This window comes from Beta vulgaris, chromosome 2 (genome assembly GCF_026745355.1).
Source record: "Beta vulgaris subsp. vulgaris cultivar EL10 chromosome 2, EL10.2, whole genome shotgun sequence".
NCBI lineage: Eukaryota > Viridiplantae > Streptophyta > Magnoliopsida > Caryophyllales > Amaranthaceae > Beta > Beta vulgaris.
The window spans coordinates 48,700-69,810 of NC_079203.1; the positions used below are offsets into that span (position 1 = coordinate 48,700).

Sequence of the window (21,111 nt, forward strand, 5' to 3'; positions counted from 1 at the left end):
TGACACCTCTGTTACTTCACTAGATTTGTCCAATCTGTACATAAGTCGTGTCAATTAACAAAAGTAAAATTAGCTTGTAACAATATTTGAACCCGTAACCTTTTACTATTTTTGACACAATTACCATCTCAACCAACTTTTAATCATGTTTTAAGTTTCCACATTATTATATTTGTACCTTTTAAAGGCTTGTTCTCTTTGGCATAAAACAGCTGAACTGAACTTATTGGAGCTGAACTGAACTGAACTTATTGGAGTTGAACTGAACTGAACTGAAAATAAACTAGGGAGAACAAGCCCTAAATGTTGAGTTTTCCTTAATATATTTAAGTGGGAATGAAAAAAAAATGCATATCAAGTTCGAAAACACAACACCAATCCGAAAAATGTTAAGACTCAAATACTAGTTACTTATATGAATATGTGGTTATTTTTTAATAATAAAAGGATGTCACTTGTAAGTTGTAACACTCATCTACACAAAAAAAAAAAAAAAAAAAACACGGAAAAGGAAGTTTGTAACCCTAAGACCCAAGTCCCTAATCCTCCAAATTCAAATTCGTAGAATTTGCTGCGGTTACAAGGGAAATCCGAAATTCCATATCCAACAAGAAGTTTTTTTTCTTTCGGTTGTATCTAAAGTGTAAGCAGCCTATCTTCCACGGTTCCACAGCTGGCCACGACCAGTCGTCGCCGTTGCTCGCTGGTCCCCGGAGCCAAAGGTAAGAGTCTCTTTCTTCAATCTATATATTTCAATTTCAGATTTTAAATCCTAGAATGTTTATATTTCAGATTTAAATTTTAGAATATATAAATTTCAGGTTTTAAACATCAGAATATGTATTAATTTGTTTAGAATTTCTATTAATTATAGTTAGTCAGTAGTAGATAGTAATTGGGTATATGGGTGAGACAATTGTTGTTCTTGCAGTCTTGCTTGATGTTTGAAATTCTTTAAATCATGGAAAAAGGTGGAATTTTGAATCTATAAATAGAGTTTCTATTAGTTATCGTTTGAGCAATGTGTTAATTGTTTTTATTTATATTGTATAAATAGCAGGAATTTTGAATGTAACAAGGGATTGCGCCATTTCTATGCTCTGCGCGGTCCCTTCTGTAAAGGTCTTTTCCTTTTCCTGTTTAGGTGAGTCGAAGGAACTCGACAAAATGACCCTGTAATACCGAGAGAAGGGGTGACATATTTCGGCATAATGGTTGCTAATTCTAATATTAAGTTATCCTGGTTGAGTACGCAAGCCTTTGAACATTAATTTCCTCAACTTCAAACAAGAGAATATTTGATATTTGAACATGATTGCTAGTTATCGTTCAAGGTTTAACATCATATATGCTTTTTTAAGTCCTAACATTATTGCTAACTTAGTAATTGAAACCCCTTTGTGAAATTTTTCTTAAGAATGAGGCAGAATAATGCATATTCCATTACCTATGGAGAATGGGTAGGTTTTGTTGCCATTGTTTTAGGAGAAATTGTTGAAGGCTTTGATATTCAAAAGTCAATTCCTACACCTTTTAAGGGTGCCCAGATGTGCTTAGTTTTTGTGTTATGGAGATGTTCAAGCTGGACCAGTGAAGAAGCTTCTCTATGTGCTTCAGAAACTTAGTGAGAGTGGTTTTCATGAGCGAGGTTCATATCTTCTTAATAGTACTTTTTTGATATTTACTGGTTTATTTTAATTAAGATCATACTATTAGTTCTGACTTTTCTTGGCAGTAATAGAATTGGTGCTCATATATAGTACCATCTTTGGAAATCTAGGGCCTACTTGCTTGGCCTTGCATGTCACAGCCTTGTTGGAAATTAAAAAAGAAGTAGGAAGTAGTAGATGCATTTGCTGGTTTTATGTTATGCATTGGGTTTATGGAGAGGGGTAATATAGGGGGTATAATATAACTAGGTTAGCTTGGAGAGTAAGTAAGTTAGCTCTATACATAGAATAGTTAGTGGGAGGTAGATGAAGAAAATTATCGAGAGTTCATTTTAGTGGTTAGCTTGGGAGTGTGTCAAGTCACTTAGAAACCTGGCAAATTATCCTTATTTTCTGTTTAATTTCCAGATTATCAGTCAAAGAATCATCAAACTTTCTTTATTCTTTAATATGAGATTCCAGTTCATTACATTTTCTTACTAGCGTAAAAGCAATTCTGTTGATGTATTGGGAGCAAAAAATGAGAATTGATAAGCAAAACATAGAAAGAATTGAGGAGTCAGGTACTTGGATAAGTAAATCAGCATTGACAATGTTACTAGAATCCAGGGATTGGACTTTGCATAATAGTCCAGCCATACCATCAAAATAAGTTCTCTTGTTAAATTTACACAGGTGCTAGCTTTCCTGGTAATAGCTAGGCTGTAAACTTGTAGTCTAGGGAAGAAAGTTGGGCGTGCGCTTGAGTACAGCTTTGTTTTACTGAACCTGAGCCATAGCTGAGTCAAACCTCGAACGTACTCAAGTCTCGGCTTGACTGGATCTTTTTGAATTAAGATTGTTTAGTTACATTCTGTGCGCTTGTACTGTCTAGAAGTTCTAACAATAACAAACCAACTTCCTTTCTTTATATTCTCTTCCTATTTGTTTTTTTGTACTGTCCTGCAAAGTTCATCCTTTTCAATTGTATTTACCCATTTTTGTTGTAGAATATCAATTATATTGGTAAAAGACTGCGTTCTTACGAAATGAGTACATCTATTTTTTGATGCAGATAAATTAGATAAATGGCGTCTGTAGTAAAAGTTCCTGTGAGTGTGAGTTTCCCTTCACAAGGGAAATTTGGAGGATATTGTGGGAGTGAAATTAGAAAATCTGGGTTTCAGAGTGTGCGTAGGTCATGGGTGTCAGCAGTAATGTCAAGCAGCCCTGCCCAGAATGTGGAAAATCTTTCTATCAAGTCTAAAAATATTGGATTGCCTATTATGGTATTTGCTCTCCTTTACTTTTATTGTTTCATTTGTCTAATAAACGATCTCTTATAACGGTTCATGTTAGTCGACGCCGAATTATTTTCGAACTAAGGCTTTGTTGTCGTAATGTTCTTGAGCTCATATTTCTTGTACTTTTGTGGTTGCTGCTTATTTGGTTCTTTTAATATATTATGTTATACCTTTATCTTGTATACTGCTTCTAACTATGAAGCACGGGTACTCCTCCCAGGCACCGTTTTCCGTACCGGGTACGGGTACGGAACGGGTACGGGACGGATTCGTCTGGGATTCGTACCCAAAACGAATCTGGGAAGGTGGGTACGGCAGCAAGAATTGGGTACGGGTGGTATGCAAATGGGTACGGGATGGGTACGTTTTTGGAGCTTGAGAAACGTACCCAGTCAATATATGAAATTTTAATGGGGTAAAATCAGATCCAAGGGTTTTGGAGAATTTAAATTCTCTCTCACCTGAACTGAAAACTCCTTCAAAGTTCTTCGTTGCTCCTTCTCGCCGGTCGTCTCGCCGGTCATCTCGCCGGTCATCGTCGGCAGTCAGTCCAAATGCTCGGCACTCAGTCCAGTCATACTCGAAATTTTCTTTGCTATTTAATTTTTCAGTTGGAGGAGAAGGTGAAAAGTAAGGGTTGTAGAGCATGAGTCATTAGAGTACAACTGTACAACATATTTGTTTATTTTTCTAGTAAAGTTGTACTTGTATGAGTTGTAGTGCTGCAACCTTCTATTCTCTCTCATGGTCTGACTTATCTAGGGAAGAGGTTATGGGTGTCCAGGTCCAGCTAACATATTTCTTTTCTTTTTTTTTTTTTTTTTTGACCCCTATATCTTTTAATATTCTACGAAGGTGCAAAATTTATTATCTAATTTTAATTTTTTTTATGCAAAATTTATATGGAGATTATATGTTGAAAAATTTTAAGGCAGTATTATTTAATAAATGCATTATATTTTTTTATTTTTTGCCGAATCCAACCCGTACCCGTTTTCAGAAATTTTGATTTTGCCGTTTTCCGTTCCCGTACCCGTATCCGTCCCCGTATACGTATCCGTATCCGTGCTACCTAGGCTTCTAATCCTAAATATTTGTGACATTTGAGTATTGTGGTTGAAATTGCTATTATTGAGGAAAAATTGTAAAGAATAAGTTAACTTTGGCCAGTGTGGTTAAAATAAGTCAAAATTTTAATTAATTCAGAACACTCTAAGCTTGTGGAGGGTTTTGCTTTTAATAGGTTTAGGTGACCACTGAGCTAATAGGTAATATTTTTTTTCTTTCTTGTCCACCTCCACAACCCTTAAACCACCATCACCAGTTTACCACCACCCTTTAAGAATCATGACCACCATAGACACTTAAGCAAAAAGAGGGAGGACCACTGCCACCACCTCACAACCACCTCATCCAAGACTGGCCCAACACCCTTTAGTCACTTGTTCATCAGTTGAATCATCCACATGTTTTATGGTATATAAAGAAGGAGCTCCGGCGGTATTTAAATCCCCAAAATGCCCTCGGTGGAAGCTCTCTCATCACGAACCTTCACCGGAAAACTGCAATTGTCATGTCGCCGTGCATCAAGGTCGCCGGAAGTAGTAGGAGGATTGCATTATCTGTTGCCTAGATGTTCGGATTTCATTCCCCATTTTGGTTCATTTTTCTATTTGTGACTATTAGGAAGGAACTGAAATTGGTGTGTAGAGGAGGGAGGAGAGAGAAAAAGGGTTTTTTTGTTAAATAAATTTGGGTGGTGCTGTGGTGATGAGGATTGGTGGTGTTATGATGTTGGCAGCGGTTTGGTGGGGGGGGGGGAAGGGGAGGAGAAGAGTGTCACTGGCGATGGGAGAGGTGAAAGGGAAGAGAGAGTAGAGGGAGAGGGGAGTTTTTTTTAGAGAATTAAATTAAAATTTAACTAAACCAATCAAAAAGTGACGTGTGGATAGTAACCTGTTATAACAGGTTGTTTATATATTAGGATCATGCGAATACCCCCACGTGCTTTGATTATTCTGAGTTAATCGAAAGTTTGACTTATTTTGTGTAAACTGGACAAAAGTTGGCTTATTTCTAACAATTTTTCGTATTATTGATTTATAATTGTGAGTTGAACATGTAAAATTATGGACCTATCTAAGCACTTGGCTACTTGTTAAGATGAATCTAGCTAGAATGTGTTTGCGTCATGTATCAATATATTATACGAATGTGAGAAACTAAGAAGTGTCAATCCTAGAAATCAAACTTGACTTTTTTTGGTTTCGCACTGATATTCTAGTGTCGAAATAATCTGCTGAATCTGACTTTCATTGCAACTCGAAATTGAAATGTCATCATGTTTGTCACTTGTATGATTTATTATGTTGCTGTGCATGTATCTTATATTAGCTTGATCATTATGGTCTGTACGATATTCAAACATCAATTAGCAAGCATTGATTTGATTCTTTGCTTATTCGTTTCGTTGAAAGGACTGAAGTGCTTGACATTAGAATCTTCGTGAAAGGGGTTGGTCGCTTGACTGATTCTACTATACCATCATGCATGTCTAACAATCGTGGATGTTAGAGGAAGATGTTGGATTTATACCACTACTAATACCTGCTCATCTGTGACATTTCCATTTGCACTTGCAACAATTAGTGAAGGGAAATGGGTCTACTATAGATTAACAATACTTATCTTTGATTTTTAGATTTTAAAAGATGTTCACTTTGCTTAGCAGCCAAATAAAAGATTGCTATTCTTTATTGTGCTTCATTTGGACTGATGTTGACAGATGTTAAGTTTTCATTGCTGACCTTTTTCTTTTTCCCTCTTTCCTATGTTGTCAGAGATGTTATTATGTGGATGTCATGGCTGTAACAACATCATATGATTCATTTTTAGGCTGAACATCTCTTCTAAAGTTTGTGCTATGTGCTTCTCTGATTGTAGGTCAATAGTTGCATGGGCAAAATGGGAAAGGCTGTTATTGAAGCAGCTGTTTGTGCAGGCCTTCATATTATTCCTGTATCATTTGGTGCTCAGGAGGAGAGTGGACAGTCTGTCGAAGTAGGTGGTAAAGAAATTCAGGTCCACAGTCCGTCAGATAGAGAAGATATCCTTGCCTCTGTCTATGAAGAATATCCAGATCTGATTGTGGTAGACTACACAACGCCGGCTGCAGTGAATGGTATACAAAACAGATAAAACTCAACTCTAAACTTGCTTCCTATCACTTGAAGCAAAAGATAAGTTGGAACTGTTTGATTGATGAGATTGTATTATTTGAGCCCTTGGCTAGTTTGTTGACCCTAACAACATATATTTGCTATTATAAAGATGAATTTGTTTATATGAGCCCTTGGCTAGCTTGCATCTGACAATAACAATTATCATCTACATGTGACCGCTGATGATGGGATACTTTTATTCTATAAATACATGGAAGTTGATTGAATTTCTTCTTTCTGCTGAATATTTTCTTCCACTTCATGATTATGCATATTCTTTGTTCAGTTCTAGAAATATTTTCCCTGCTGAACTTTGCATTTATTTATGTATGTGCAGCATTTCTGTTTGTATATTAATGTTTTTGGGGACCGGGGGGGGGGGGATCATGGTGTGTGGCTCTATGCTTGGAGGGGTGAGGCTACGTCCCTCTTACGCTAGTTTGACTTGTTAGCAAATAAAGTCATGGGAAATATTCAGGTTTTCTGATTATTACTATTTGGTTTTTACCAGTGAAACATTGTGATTTCTACAAGCCCAGTGCTCTTACTCTTGTTTTCTATAGGTTGACAAGTTATATATGAAACCATATTTAGTAATCTTTAATTTGCCCTGCTTGAATTTCAATAACACCAACTGAAGTCCGTCCATTTTGTTTATGACTGCGAATTGAATGGATGTTATTCTTTAGTGCATGCAGTAGATAAATTGACCATTAGTGGATGTTATAATCTGATTGTCTAATGGAATCCAAGCTAGATTGCAAGTGCTGATGTACGTTTCAATAGGAGGGTTTATGAAGAGGGTTTGTTTGAGAAGTATCCAATCTTCTTGGATTTAAATCTTTTAGTATGGGTGATCATCTTGGCTAAAATGATATGCAGATAATGCAGAGTTGTACTGCAAAATTGGGGTGCCTTTTGTGATTGGAACCACGGGTGGAGACAGAGAGAGGCTTCATAAGACTGTCGAAGACTCGAAAAATTATGCTGTTATATCACCCCAGATGGGAAAGCAGGTTTTTCATTTAGAGTCTTGTTGCCTAAGCCAGTTTCAAAAACATGTATCACAGCTCTCTTCACTGAATAATCGAACTCTTGGTTTCTTAAGGTGGTGGCATTTCTTGCAGCCATGGAAATTATGGCTGAGCAATTCCCTGGAGCTTTTTCTGGATATTCTCTACAGGTACTTCCCCTCTTTCAAACCCTCCTCTTTGATGGACACTTTAATTAGTTTTTGATGTGAAAAATCCATCAAATGTTTGGATTGAAGATTCTCCAATTTAGTGGTCATATCTTGGCAAACTCATCTACAATTATATTTGATGCTTTAAGATTGATTTAATTTTTGTTGTATTATACTACAACAGCTTTATGTCATTCGTAGTAAACTTTTTTCGGTATTTGTGCAGCTAAGATCTATGCATTATCTTGTGCAGTGACCTTATTCTAGATGTATTTTAATAATAGGAGTATTACATGTGATGCGTATGAGAAGTCTCAATTATGTAGTATTTCAGTTGTGTTAAAATCCTATGTAATTTAGGTGTTTTAACTTTTAATTCTTAGTTTATTAGGAGTTTTGGTAGTTTTTCCTAATTCTAGTAGGTATAGGACTTGAAATCCTAATCCTAGTAGGATTAGAACTCCTAGTTCTGTTAGGAGTATAAAAGTTTAGTTTGTTCATAATTCTAGTTGAGTTAGAAATCCAAATCCTAGTTGGATTAGGATTCCTAATTGGTGTAGGATTATATTAGCATTAGGAGTCTAATGATAATAGGAGAATAAGCATAGTAGGCGTGTAGGCTTGCTTGCCGCCCTAAGTTGGAGCGTGTTCCACTTGGATTGGGAGTTTTTTATTTTTTTCCTATCTTGTTTTAGTTTCCTAGTTCTAGTATGACTAGGGTTTATTGTTTTCATGCCTATGTAAGGCTTTTATGTTCATTAATAGAATCAGATTTGTTTAAGTTAAAGAACGTGCATATTTGCATATGTTGAGCGCAAGCTAACACTAGGTTTCCGAGTAGTAAACCTAAACAAACAACCGAGACTTGTTTGTCCATGCTCTTAACCGTGACTTAAGAGTAATATCCCTTAGTTTCATAGTTAGTTCATCCATAAATCACAAAATCACAAAAAGAGTTCGAAACAACCACGAAAATCACATCAGCCCCCTGCTTATAGTATTAAATAAATAGAGCTTTAATCAAATACTAGCTACCAACCGTGAAAGCCTGTATAGCCATGCATTTTAGAATTTATTTCCCAAAAATATAAACTCAAATGTCCCAACTCCCAACACATAAATTACTTTAAAGACTGAAGTGGGTTTATAATCTTTTTTGGCTCTACACTTTCAACCTTGTCAGCAAACATCATACTCCATCTTTCTTTATTAATCATCAGCTTTTTCTCTCTCTTCCTAGCTTATCACTAAATGTTTCTATCACCGGCGTACCTCCTCCCCTTTCACCATTTTCTCTGCTCTCTTTATCTCTTATTTACGAACTCAATCAAAAAACGTTTCACTTAAAATATCCTACGAAAGGAACTAAGCTGTTTGTGCATGTTCTTGAATATAGAGAGCTAGTGAAATTAGGGGCAGATGAAGATGAAGATGATGATGAAGAAGATGGAAGGAAAGGTGAAAGAAGAAAAGACAGCAGGATGTGATTATGGACGGTTGGAAGGAGTAATTAAGAAGTGCAATGCATATTGTCAAGCAAATAAAATGAGAATACCTTTCCTTCTATCTTCTTCATCTAAGCAAATAAACTAAACTTTTATGCTCCTAATAGAACTAGGAGTTCTAATCCTACTAGGATTAGGATTTTAAGAGTCCTATTCCTACTAGAATTAGGAAAAACTACCAAGACTCCTAACAAACTAAGAATTAAAAGTTAGAACGCCTAAATGACATAGAATTCTAACAGAACTAGAATACTACATAATTAACACTTCTCATACGCATCAACATGTATCTAGTTGTTTAATGTAAGTGGTTCCATGTGTGGATAAATCTTTTTTCTCCATGTATAGAAGTGTTGTATTAAGTCTATGTTTGTTTTGGAGGAAAACATTTTCAATCAAAACAATTTTTCTCATTTTCCGTTGTTTGGTTGGACAAGAGATTTAAAAAGGAAAACAAGGTGGAAAGAGTTTTCCATCCCTTTGTAAATATTTTCTACCAAATTTTTTAAGGAAAACCATTTTTCTTTACTCTCTCATTCCCAACATCTTCATTTTTCCCTTCTTAGCTTAATAGTTTTCCACCAAACCAAACAAAGGAAAACTATTATTCATGTGTTTTCCAATGGAAAATGGTTTTCCATCAAACCTAAAGGACCCTAATTAAAGAACTATTAAAAAAAGGCAAGTGTTGCAATAATTTTGAGCAGATGAAGTATGATGTAGAGTAGTTCCATAGTTGGCAGCCACCTATGAGTTTGGTTTTGCTGCTGCCACTATATTGTTTTGGTTAGATGAAATAGCCTAACTGCTTTTATATAGGATAGAACTGATACCTTATTTTTAAAGGTAATGGAGTCTCATCAATCCAACAAGAAGGATGCATCTGGGACTGCTAAGGCTGTTATCTCGTGCTTTCAGAAACTTGGAGTGGACTTTGATATGGATCAGGTAGGTATTTCTGGTGTGCGTTAAGTACCTTGCTGAAACCTATTTATCTCATTTAACTATTGAGTATTTGTTAGGACTATCTTATCACAATAGTCTGGTTAGGAACTCCAGAGTATTTTTCTACTATTACCTTCATTAGTAAAATTTGACACTACTGTAGATGTATCAATGTCATCACTTCCACCTCTTTGTGAAGGTCTAAGAAGTTTGTATGGCAAGCATACATGTTTACTTTGTCAGTTATTCTCTCTCTTTTAATCTTGACCTCTATCACCAGTTTTTCAGTATGTTATTGATGTGGGGACTGTTCTCTTGCTTTCTTTTTGGCCTTATTTTTCTGGGGAACTTTATGTTTGGACCTTGAGAGAAAACCTTATAGATGGAGGCAAGTCTGGCTTAGTATGCTACTGTAATCTTTAGACTTTTCCGTGCTTTGTGAGCACGAGGGAGTTCGGTTCTGTTAGTGTTCTGAGCCTGCATTGCCTTTTTTTTACATGAGCGGTAATCAGGATCATAATCATAATTGAGACGCTTGCCAATGCATATATTTAACCGTTAATATCCCTACTTTTCTATAAGTATAGATTATAAAAAGTTGATATTTTGAAAGTATATGTCGAGATCTAACAAGATCCTACATAGTTATTTTCTTCATTTTCTTTTACTTGCAACTTTTGAGATTTAGCGCTATTCACTTGCTTATATTTGAGTTTCGACTACCTCTGGTAATTTATAAGTAAGGCAAAATTAGTCATCTGAGATTATGTTGAATTTGTCGCAATGTATATTTTCACAATATCGAATTATTATAATTTTTACATATCTATAATTAGAGATATGAATGATTAAGGTTATACATTTACTGACATTTCTCTTAAGAAGAAGCTCTTCTACTGAAAATTCTCTCACATCAGTACCACTTCACACTCACACTCGGCTCTATCTATACCTCTCTTCCCTCAAAGGAATCATTTCATCCCTTCCAAGAATACCAAAAAGAAGCCTAACAACAAAAATGGCTTTTCATAGCAAAGTCCACCCATCCTCCACTTTACCTCCTTATGAGGAAGTCAATCTCGCAACTCTCTTCAACCATGTGCAGATAACAGAGCACGACTCCTTTATCCCATTTGGTTCCCTCACGTATAGGGATGGCAACGGGTCGGATCTGGACCGGGTCCAGGTGGACCCGGATCCAGATCCGTTTTCAGACCCTGGATCCAGATCCGACCCGGATCCACTGGGTCTAAAAAAGGTGGACCCGGATCCAGATCCGACGGATCCTACGGATCCGGGTCCAAAACGGATCCAACTCGTATCATTGCTCCCTTTGCAAGATCACTGATTTCGACTCGAGAAAACTACATCACATCCGGATATATTCTAATCTGTCAAAATCACATTGAAACTAATTCATTTAGCTGACATTGAATCGTTTTCAAATTTTATACACTTATTTTTTTTGTGAAATAAATGCTAGGGAATCATCTCATACATCAATACGTACACATGCAATTTTTGCCCAAGTTTTGATATTCTGCCACGCATGTCTTGCTTCTGTTTATTGTAATTCAATAAGTCTTAATCTGAGTTCCTTCAACCCTTATTTATTGGAATTTAGTCATTAACTTTCTGGTTTAGCAATGCCATATTGTTATGCCTCGTTTTTCTTGTCAACAGAACCCAAAACATCACTTTGTGCCTCGTTATTCTTGTCTTGTTTAGCAGTCTACATTTAAGAGTTGGACTTGCCTTAGCTACGAATTTTGACAACTTGTTTAGTTGTTTCGAGAAAGAGAGAGAAAGATCTGAGAAATTGGAGCCCGGAAACGGTGGAGAAACGGTGGAGGAAATAAATTTTGTTGACAGGAGACGCACAAGGAGGAAATAAAATGGAGAGGAGGTTAGGAGGCCCAGCCAACGTGGAGATTGTTTTTAAAAAAACGGATCTGCGGATTCGGGTCCGGGTCTATTGTACAGATCCGGACCCGGATCCGTGATCTGACAAGTGGACCCGAATCCGACCCGGATCCAACGGGTCCATAATTTTAGGATCCAGACCCGGAAAAACGGATTCGGGTCCGCGGATCCGGGTCGGGTCCGCGGATCCACTGCCATCTCTACTCACGTACCTTGAGAACAACACATTTTCAATGCTCCCTCCTTTATGGATGTTTCCATGGAGGATGACGAATCAATTTTGAAAAACCCACCAAACTCCCCTTCAAACTCAAACACTTGTACCCTGCCATAACAAATTCGACCCACTACTTCTCATAAATCTGCAAGGAAACTTGGAGTTTCAGGACCCAAGTGACCAAGGGCTAGATATCCATATGCGCGGGGACCCTATGTTTCAAAATTTCGGGCCCACCGTTGAAAATAACATAAACTTGCCACAAAATGAAGTTCAAGCCCTTCAGGCCCACTCTTAAATTCTCATAAACGAAAGGCCACGCCCACAAGTATTTCTTTCTTAGACTAGGACGAGTTGGGTAAAATACTACAGCAGGCCTCATCGGTGCAAGAAAACCAACAACAGGAACCACTTGAGTTTCTGACTTCCAAAGCCCACAACAACAACTATAAAACCCTCAAAAAACTACAATGTCCCCAACCTCCTCCACAGACTCCCACACTCTTTCACAAACTCCACCAAATACCCCCAATTCTCAAAGCTCTTTCAACTCGACTCTCTCAGAATTCCCACTAGAGGAGTGGGATTTCGCCATAGATTCCATGGACCTAAATCTCCATCTCTCACCAACATAACCCATCCCATCAGAGAAGGATCTAAAAACGCCTCCACACAAGGTCAAGAGAAGGAAGAGGGCTTGGAGGTCAACAAGATTCCTATCTCAACATTTGATACAATTCGAAAGAGAAGCTATCAAAATCAGTGCCCAAAACACCTCTGACCTCAATCTTCCCCCTAACGAGGACTTGAGTCAATCTGAGGCTGCTATAACCAAGAGGCTGAAAATACAAAAAAAAAGACAAAAGCGACGGGGAACATTCTAACCAGAGAGGATCAGCTTAAGAAAGCTCAAGCTCTAGGAAGATCGAACATCTCAGAACCCCCAGGAAGGAACAAATGGAAGAAGAACAATAATGGTGTGGTTGACCAACAGCCTTCAGTGAAAGGAGGAGTCTTAGCTGGAACTGCAGGGAGCTGAAAAACCCAAGCGCCAGCAACCTTAGGGTTCTTATCTAATATGGCCATTTCTTACAGTTTAGATTTTATTTTTCTATTTGAAACCAAGAGTCAAGTCTCTAAACTAGAGGCGATTTTCAGTAGACTTATGTTTCATGGGTGTACGGGGATTAGCTCTGAGGGCAACATAGGAGGTCTCTTTCTCTGTTGGACCCAGAAGGTAGTGATTTCAATTCTGCTAGTAGATGCTAATTATATATGCTGTAAGACTACAAATTTAGCTGGTAATGACTACTATATAGCATTTGTCTATGGTTCGCCTTATTGTTCACAAAGGAAACCAATTTGGGATGGTCTAACCAATATCATGAAAAGCAACATAGGTAGATGGGTCCTTCTAGGGGACTTCAATCAAGTTGAGAGTAGTGACTAGAAACTAGGAGGCTCAAGGATATTAAGAGGAGCTAACAACTTCATAGACGGGAAACTAAATAACAATTTGATCGAGTTACCTTACCAAGGGATCAATTTTACATGGACAAACAACAGAAATAATCAAGAGGCCATATATGAGCGAATAGACAAAGCGTTTAGCAATTCACAATGGAGAGACTTATATCCCAATGCTGAAATCTGGAATCTTCCCATTCTTCTATCGGACCATAGTCCAATAATACTCCACTTACAAGAAAATCATACAAGGAGGAGACGCTTGGAGTCTAAACCACGTAGAGGTGACCAACATCATCAACCAAGAATGGGGAAAATCCTACACAGGATCTTCAGCTCATGCGCTACAAAGGAAAATCCAGTCCACGCTACGAAAAATCACAAGATGGTGTTTGACTTACAAATTGGATAAGAGAATAGACCGGAAAGAAGTGAATGAAAGGCTAATGGAACAACAGAAAAGCATAATCTCCATCAACCAAGCTTTCCAAGACCAAATAATCAGGGGATGAAACTTTAAAGGATGTAGAGGAAAAGATGGTATATTGGAAACAAAGAGCAAAATCAAAGTGGGATGAATTAGGGAATAAAACATCGTCTTTCTTCTACAAATGCAACAACACATTTGATAATCCAAAAGCTTATTCTAGATAGCTTCAAAGAGCTCTACAAATGCAACAACACAACAAAAGTTAAAATACAACAGAATGACCCCTTCCTATCTCCTATAGCGTGTGTGACAGAAGAACACATTGAACATCTAAATATACCGTTCACTAATCAGGAAATCAAGGAGGCCTGCTTCAACTCTAGCCCACTGCTGATGGTACTCCTCCCATCTTCTTCCAAAAGAATTGGGAAACAGTAGGTAATGATGTTCTCAAAAGTGTCAATGCCTTCCTTTCTTTTGGGTTCATGCTAAAGGAACAAAATAGAACGTTCATAAGTCTCATTCCAAAGAAGAATAGACCCTAAGATATCAAGGACTTCAGACCTATAAGCTTATGCAATTCCTCTTATAAGATAATTTCAAAGACTCTTGTGAATAGGTTGAAAGGGATTCTTGGAGATTTAGTAGATAAATATCAGAACGCCTTTGTTCGAGGGAGACAAATGATGGACAACTGCTTCATCTCACATGAAATTCTTAACTGGGTTAGAAAAAGAAAAGGAGGGAATAGCTTTGCAGGTATCCTCAAAGTAGACCTTAGCAAAGCATACGACAGAATAAAATGGGACTTCGTGGAAGCTATTCTTAGGAAAATGAGATTTCCATAAACATGGATACAATGGATCATGCAATGCATCACAACAGTGTCTAACTCAGTTCTAATCTAATCAATGGGGAACCATCAACAACTTTCAAACCAAACAGCAGGATTAAGACAAGGTGATCATCTCTCATCTTATATTTTCATTCTATGCATGGAAGTACTTTCAAGGTAACTAACACAAATGCAAGACAAAAAAGAGCTAGAAGGACTCAAAATTGCGAGGAATGTTCCAAAAATAAATCATCCTTTTTTGTTGACGATGCGTTATTTTTCTTCAAAGCTCTTCCTCAAAATTGTTGGGCTATTAAAAAGCGTTCTAGCTAGATTTTGTGATATTTCTGGAGAAATGATCAACTTTGACAAATCACATGTAATTTTCAGCCCTAACACGCCCCCCAAATTTATGAAAATAATGAGGAGGCCCTTAGGAGTAGAAAGCAAGTCCACTATAGGGAACTATCTAGGCTGCCCCATGGAAGTGGATGGTAGGAACACCTGGAGCTTCAACACTCTCATCACAAAAACAGTCGATAAAATACTCTAATGGAAATTTGCCAACCTGTCTCAAGCAGGGAAACTAATTCTCATAAATACCATCCTCACCTCTCTAGCCTCCCATATTATCTCCATCTGCGTGCTCCCCCAAAAAAACATAAAAAAAAAAAATCAGTTCCATTCTTCTAAAATTCTGGTGGTCTTCAAGCTTTTTCACAGAACGCCAATCTACTAGAGGAAAAGAGAATTACTAGAAAAACGCAAAAACCAAGGGGGCCTGAGCCTAAGGAACATAGCGCAAGCTAACAAATCTCTTCTTTTTAACTAGAGAATACACAAAAACAAATACTCGCTGATTCACAAAATTTACGTAGCCAAGTACAAAAAAGACACATTACAATTGGCTATAGACAACCAAACTCCAAAAAAATGCTCTTATTTTGTGGGAAGCCTATTTAAAGCTTGCTTATCGTTCAAGGATGGTCTCTACAAAAGATTAGGAAATGGGAGAAAGATTGATATGGACAAACAGATGGAGCTCAAACCGACGGCTTAAACCGGTCCACATAGTCACATCCTTCCAGACTAAACTTAAAAGTGGTAGCGGATTTGATTAACACTAGCAAAAACTGGAAGGCAAGTGCCATTTGGAATAATTTCTCTAAAGACGACACGAAAGAAATCCTGGCAAAACACATTCCAAGAGAAGATTTAGAGGACGAGATAGAGTGGAGCCTCACAAAATCGGGAAGATACACAATCAAATCAGGTTATTGGTTTCTGCAAAATGAAAACAACAACGCCAAGATAGAATCATAGTTTTGGAACTACTACATTTTCCCACTTCCTGTGGAAAATAATGGTTAATACCATGCCTACAGCGGATAACCTCATCACAAGAAAGATTAAGAATGTCAACCCTCTGTGCAATTTTTGTTATCTACAACATTATGACGCTACTCACCTATTTAGGGATTGTCAAATATCACAACAAATTTGGAGCACAACAATGGGGATAAATACAACGCATTCAAACCACATTTCAATACAAGATTGGATTAGAAACTTCCTCTCAGAAAGAAGAAAGAAGAGGAAAACAAAGAGTTGAGAAAGGAATTTATATCAACATTGTGGGGAATCTGGCTTCATAGGAACGAGAGATCAAAAGATATAATGAAAGTGTTAGGAAACCGAGACACAGAGAAGTCCTAGACAACAGAGAAGAACCACTAGTTTGGAAAGTAGGGAAAATAAGCTTGAGTATACCACAGATTAGTGGTAGATAGCGCGTGGAAAAAAAGTACGAAAAACAATTCTTGGTACGCCACAATTGCTTGGAAGAATATCAACCCGGGCTCGATAGAGGAACAAGCAACAAGAATTTTTGCGAATTCAGCACAGCAAACGGAGGCTTACGCAATCCTAAGGGCAATAAAGGACATGGAATGGAGATGCTCGGACCTAATAATTGAAACGGACAATAAGGAAGTGGTCCAAGCATTATGCAAGAACGTGAATATCTATTAGGAATAGGACTACATAGTACTCCAACACTCCACCTTTGTTATATATTTCATACATCACACTAGATAGATATCATATTCATAGAATACGAATCACTTTCAAGATGCCTTGGTGGTGAAATGGTAGACACGCGAGACTCAAAATCTCGTGGTAAACAGCGTGGCACACTTGGAGTGCAGAGTTGTATGCTGCGTTCGGGAAGGATGAATCGTTATCGAAAAGGAATCTATTAATTCTCTCCAAATTGGTTGGACCGTAGGTGCGATGATTTACTTCACGGGCGAGGTCTCTGGTTCAAGGGCTAGAAAAGGCTAATTGATCTTCTTTTATTATTTGATTTACCCATTGTCAAAAAAAAAAAAAAAGGTTATACATTTGGTAAACATGAAAGTCAAAATGTTGCGAGTAAAAGAAAACGGAGGAAGTATATTTTTCGGTTTTTTCACCAAATACCCTGACAAATAAATTTATCCACCAAATACCCCAACTTTTTTCAAAATTCACCAGATACCCCACTTTTTTCAAAATTCACCAGATACCCCTCACTTTTAAAAAAATTCACCAGATACCCCAAATTTTGAAAAAAATGACAAGTAATACCCTCATTAGTGTTAATTAATCCTAAAAAACTCTAATTAACCCTAAAAATTCAAAAAACCTAACTAACCATAACCCCCCTCTCTCCCCTAACAAACCACCCCCTAACAACCCTATCCCCACCAGCCCCCCTCCCCCTCCCCCTCCACCTCTCACGCAGCTCCCCCTCCACCTCCCCGCAACTCTCCCTCATTCTCCGACGCCAACGACAGGATTCTGGCGGTCGTTCGTCGACGAAACGACGCACAACAAAAAGTCTCTAGCCAGCAACGAACAGCGCAAAGAAGAAGAAAGAGAAGTACGGCGAGAAACACAACTGGTGCGTCGCACCTCTAGCGTCGCGAATGGCGTTCGTCGTTTGGCAAAACTGAATAGAGAAAACAGAGGACGACAAGCGAATGGTGGGTAATCTTAAAAAACCAGGTTTTGGGGTCAGGGGAGGAAAAAGAGGAGAGAGAAACGAAGAAGAAATGGGTTATGGGTTGTGGTGGTTCTTGATGGTTGAGATTTGAATTCTTTTGTGGGTTTAGATTGTGGCTTGGATTTTGATTTGGGTTTGGGTTTGAGTTTGGAAAGGGAAGTTGGTTGGTCAATCCGGTTGCCTTCGTGTTCAGTGATGATCACCATTGTTGAGTTGTTCGAGTTTACTGTTTAGTGAGTTTGAAGAGCAAAAAATTAGCGAGAGAAGGAGGGGGAGAGGAGGCGCGAGGGAAGGAGGAGGGGGAGGGCCGGGAGGCGCGATGGAGGTGAGGGGAGGGGGGCCGTCGGGAAAGGAGAGGGGCTGCCGGGAAAGGGAGGGGGGTTGCCGGGGCTGGTGGTGCCGGGGTTGGGTGGGTGGTGGGCTGGGGGTTGGTGGATAAGGGGAGAGAGAGAGTTAGGGTTAGTTAGGGTTAATTAGGTTAACTTAGGGTTAATTAGGTTGACTTAGGGTTAATTAGGTTGACTTAGGGTTAATTAGGTTGACTTAGGGCAAAATTGTAAATAAACACTAACGGTGACTAACGTTCGTCAACTTTTGGGGTATCTGGTGAATTTTTTTAAAAGTGGGGTATTTGGTGAATTAATTTATTTGTCAGGGGTATTTGGTGAAAAAATCGTATATTTTTACTTACACATAAATCACAAAACGCGATCAAGGGAGAGTGTGAATATTGAAAAGTCAAACTGTGTCAAGTATTTTGAGACGGGGAAGTATATTTAGGAGCTTTCTTGGATAATATGATAATTTGTAGAAAAGCATACTGTTTCCTATGTGAATTTTTGGAATACTGTTTTTTCCACTATAATCATTAACCTTTAAAGCATAGCATAGGTATAGCTTCGCTCTACATGATTTCTCTTGTATTTTATGATATACGAGCTTAGATATCTCTACAACTTTCTCAGAGGCAGTATAACATATTGAAGAACCTGTTTTCCTGTGTGATTTGGCTTGCTGGTTTATCAACTGTATCTGATCATAATATGATGTTCTATCCAATATTTCGCTCGTTTTTCACCAGATACAATTAATAAGGGATCCGCAGCTGCAAGTTGAAATGGTTGGTGTCCCGAAAGAACACGTGTCTGGTCATGCATTCCACATGTACCACCTAATGTCACCCGACCAAACGTAATCCTGCACCTGTCTAATCAACTCTTCTAGATTTACGTTTTATCTATTCCCACTAAAAAGTTTTGCAATTTGTTTCCAGTGTTTCATTTGAGTTTCAGCACAATGTGTGTGGAAGATCTATATATGCGGAGGGCACTGTCGATGCAACGCTTTTCCTTGCAAAGAAGGTAAACTGCTGTTTTTTTTTTCTTTCCCTTTTTTCTGTTTGATTTTTCCTCCCTCATGATTTAAAAAAATGTACTACCGGGTTATATAAGTTCAAAATTATTCTTAAACATGACATGTCGTTGAGAAGGAAAAGTGCTCTTATACTTGTATGCTCAATTAAGTATCTATTGAATTAGAAAAATTTGTCAAAGAAAACCTTTTAAAATGTCCATTTTACGAAAATCAACCTTATAAAAGTTTTTTTGTTACTACATCCTTTAACTTCAACTTCTTTGCGAGATGGGGAATAAGAGGGAAAATGTGGGTAAATGTTGGAAAGTGACGATCAACACCGGAAAAGAAGTTCGAGGTTTCATTCAGCACGAAAAATGGAGTTTTAGGTGGTAAGTGACAAGAAACTTTTTTATAAAGTTGTTTTTCGCAAGGTGGACATGTCATAAGGTTTTTTCTAACAATTTTTCCATTGAATTCAATTACTAGTTTGGGTGCTAAGGTTTTGGTATAGTGAAATATGCTTACCTGTTATGATGGTGATGCAAGGATGGAACTAGGAAATATGATGTTATTGGAGTTTGTTATGTGGATGGATTAGGACTTTAGGTTTAATGACCTGAATAAAATAGGTCAATCTGTAAATTTGGAAACAGTTTAGATCAATATGTAATTTGGATCCGATTCAGTTATTACAAAATTCAATTTTCTGGCATGAAAATAGGTTGCTTATCTTCAATTTCTCTCTAATGATGATGTTATGTGACCCCTGAGAACTAAAACAGCGAATTTAAGTACAGGTTCAATCCAAGGCTCCAAAACGGATCTTCAATATGATTGATGTCTTGCGTGAAGGCAGCATGCGATGATTTGTCTGGATGGTTGTGGCACTTGAGGAAAAATTAAATTTTGTTCTACTGTCTGACTGACTGACTTCTACATCACTTTTGTGTACTCTTGGATCATTTCAAGAACTAGATATCTTTGTTTCACAGTGTAGGATTATAGATCCAAAGAAGCACTTCCTCCGTAACGAAATAAGTGCAACAAATGTCCTTGGCACGAACTCCTAGAGAGAAAATGGCAATTATAGATTAAGAGGTGTATTAGGGAAAAAAGAGGAGAGAAGATTACATAATCAAATTCCACCTTCATCAATAACCACCATGCCAACCACACTTTCACCACTGACCACCACAACAATCGCTGCCTTCACCATTGCCCTTTCATCGAAACAACCACCACATTTATTGACCACCACCAACTAAACAAAAAAAAAAACCCACAAAATTCAAACAAGACACAAAATTTGATCTAAGAACCATTCGAACAAGAAGCAAAACTCCAAGATCCGATCTAAGAACCAATCAAATACATTGAAATTTGAGCAGAATTTTGAGCATCCCAATCCCAAAAACACAAAAAATTCGAGCATCCCAACCCTCAAAATTGAACCCAAAATCTAGAAAAATCAAACCCCAATCCAAATATCATCTTCAACAAGTAATTTACAAGAAGAAAACGAAATTAATCCACATCGAGCAAACTAGTAAATTGAAGAAATCGAAGAAAATCAAATAAATGCAAAAGAAATGTAAATATAACCGGCGGTTTGTTTGGGGTTGATGATTTCAACGGTGGTGGTTGAAATCGGCGGTTGGAGTGATGTGGATGGGTGTGTTGCTGGTTGTTGTTGCTTGTTTGTTGTGATCGTTGTTGCTGGTTTGTTTAGGGTTAATGATGGTGATCGAGTGGTTGTGGTTGGTGGTCGAGTGGTAGGTTAGTGCTGGTGGTAGGGTTAAGGATGGTGGTGACTAGTGATTGGTTGATATGGTGGTGACTGGTGGTTGGTTGATATGGTGGTGACGGGTGGTTGGTTGATAATTAAGGTGGGGGTTATTAATGATCTTAGGTTTATATAGTAATATAGATTTGGTTATGTATAACTAGCTTTTACATTTCCCAATTAGCATTATCTTGGTCATTTTGTTACCGTCTAAGATGGCAAATGTTACAGTTATTTTGTTACGGAG

The 21,111-nt window shown here is 37.8% G+C and overlaps 1 protein-coding gene across 4 annotated transcripts; it reads left to right on the top strand.

Annotated features, from left to right (window-relative positions):
* Positions 1-482: 482 nt before the first annotated feature.
* Positions 483-20,368, top strand: LOC104906043 (4-hydroxy-tetrahydrodipicolinate reductase 2, chloroplastic). Of its 4 annotated transcripts, none has more exons than XM_010694744.4 (10): positions 483-722; positions 2,725-2,938; positions 5,897-6,134; positions 7,057-7,190; positions 7,283-7,357; positions 9,709-9,810; positions 18,807-18,916; positions 18,999-19,086; positions 19,379-19,470; positions 19,568-19,799. In XM_010694744.4, exons 2-10 carry the CDS (start codon positions 2,738-2,740, stop codon positions 19,590-19,592), a joined length of 1,065 nt encoding a protein of 354 aa, XP_010693046.1. In that variant the 5' UTR covers positions 483-722; positions 2,725-2,737; the 3' UTR covers positions 19,593-19,799. The 4 variants fall into 4 exon arrangements, with proteins under 4 accessions (XP_010693046.1, XP_019107836.1, XP_010693045.1 ...); XM_010694743.4 differs by lacking the exon at positions 19,568-19,799 and adding an exon at positions 19,879-20,368 and having other exon boundaries at positions 484-722; XM_019252291.3 differs by lacking the exons at positions 2,725-2,938; positions 19,568-19,799 and adding an exon at positions 19,879-20,368.
* The last annotated feature ends 743 nt before the right edge of the window (positions 20,369-21,111 follow it).

Coding starts and splice junctions, on each gene's coding strand:
- LOC104906043 (XM_010694743.4), top strand. CDS start 2,738: ATGGCGTCTGTAGTAAAAGTTCCTGTGAGTGTGAGTTTCCCTTCACAA. Junction 2,939..5,896: donor ATATTGGATTGCCTATTATG/GTATTTGCTCTC, acceptor CTCTGATTGTAG/GTCAATAGTTGCATGGGCAA. Junction 7,191..7,282: donor CACCCCAGATGGGAAAGCAG/GTTTTTCATTTA, acceptor TGGTTTCTTAAG/GTGGTGGCATTTCTTGCAGC.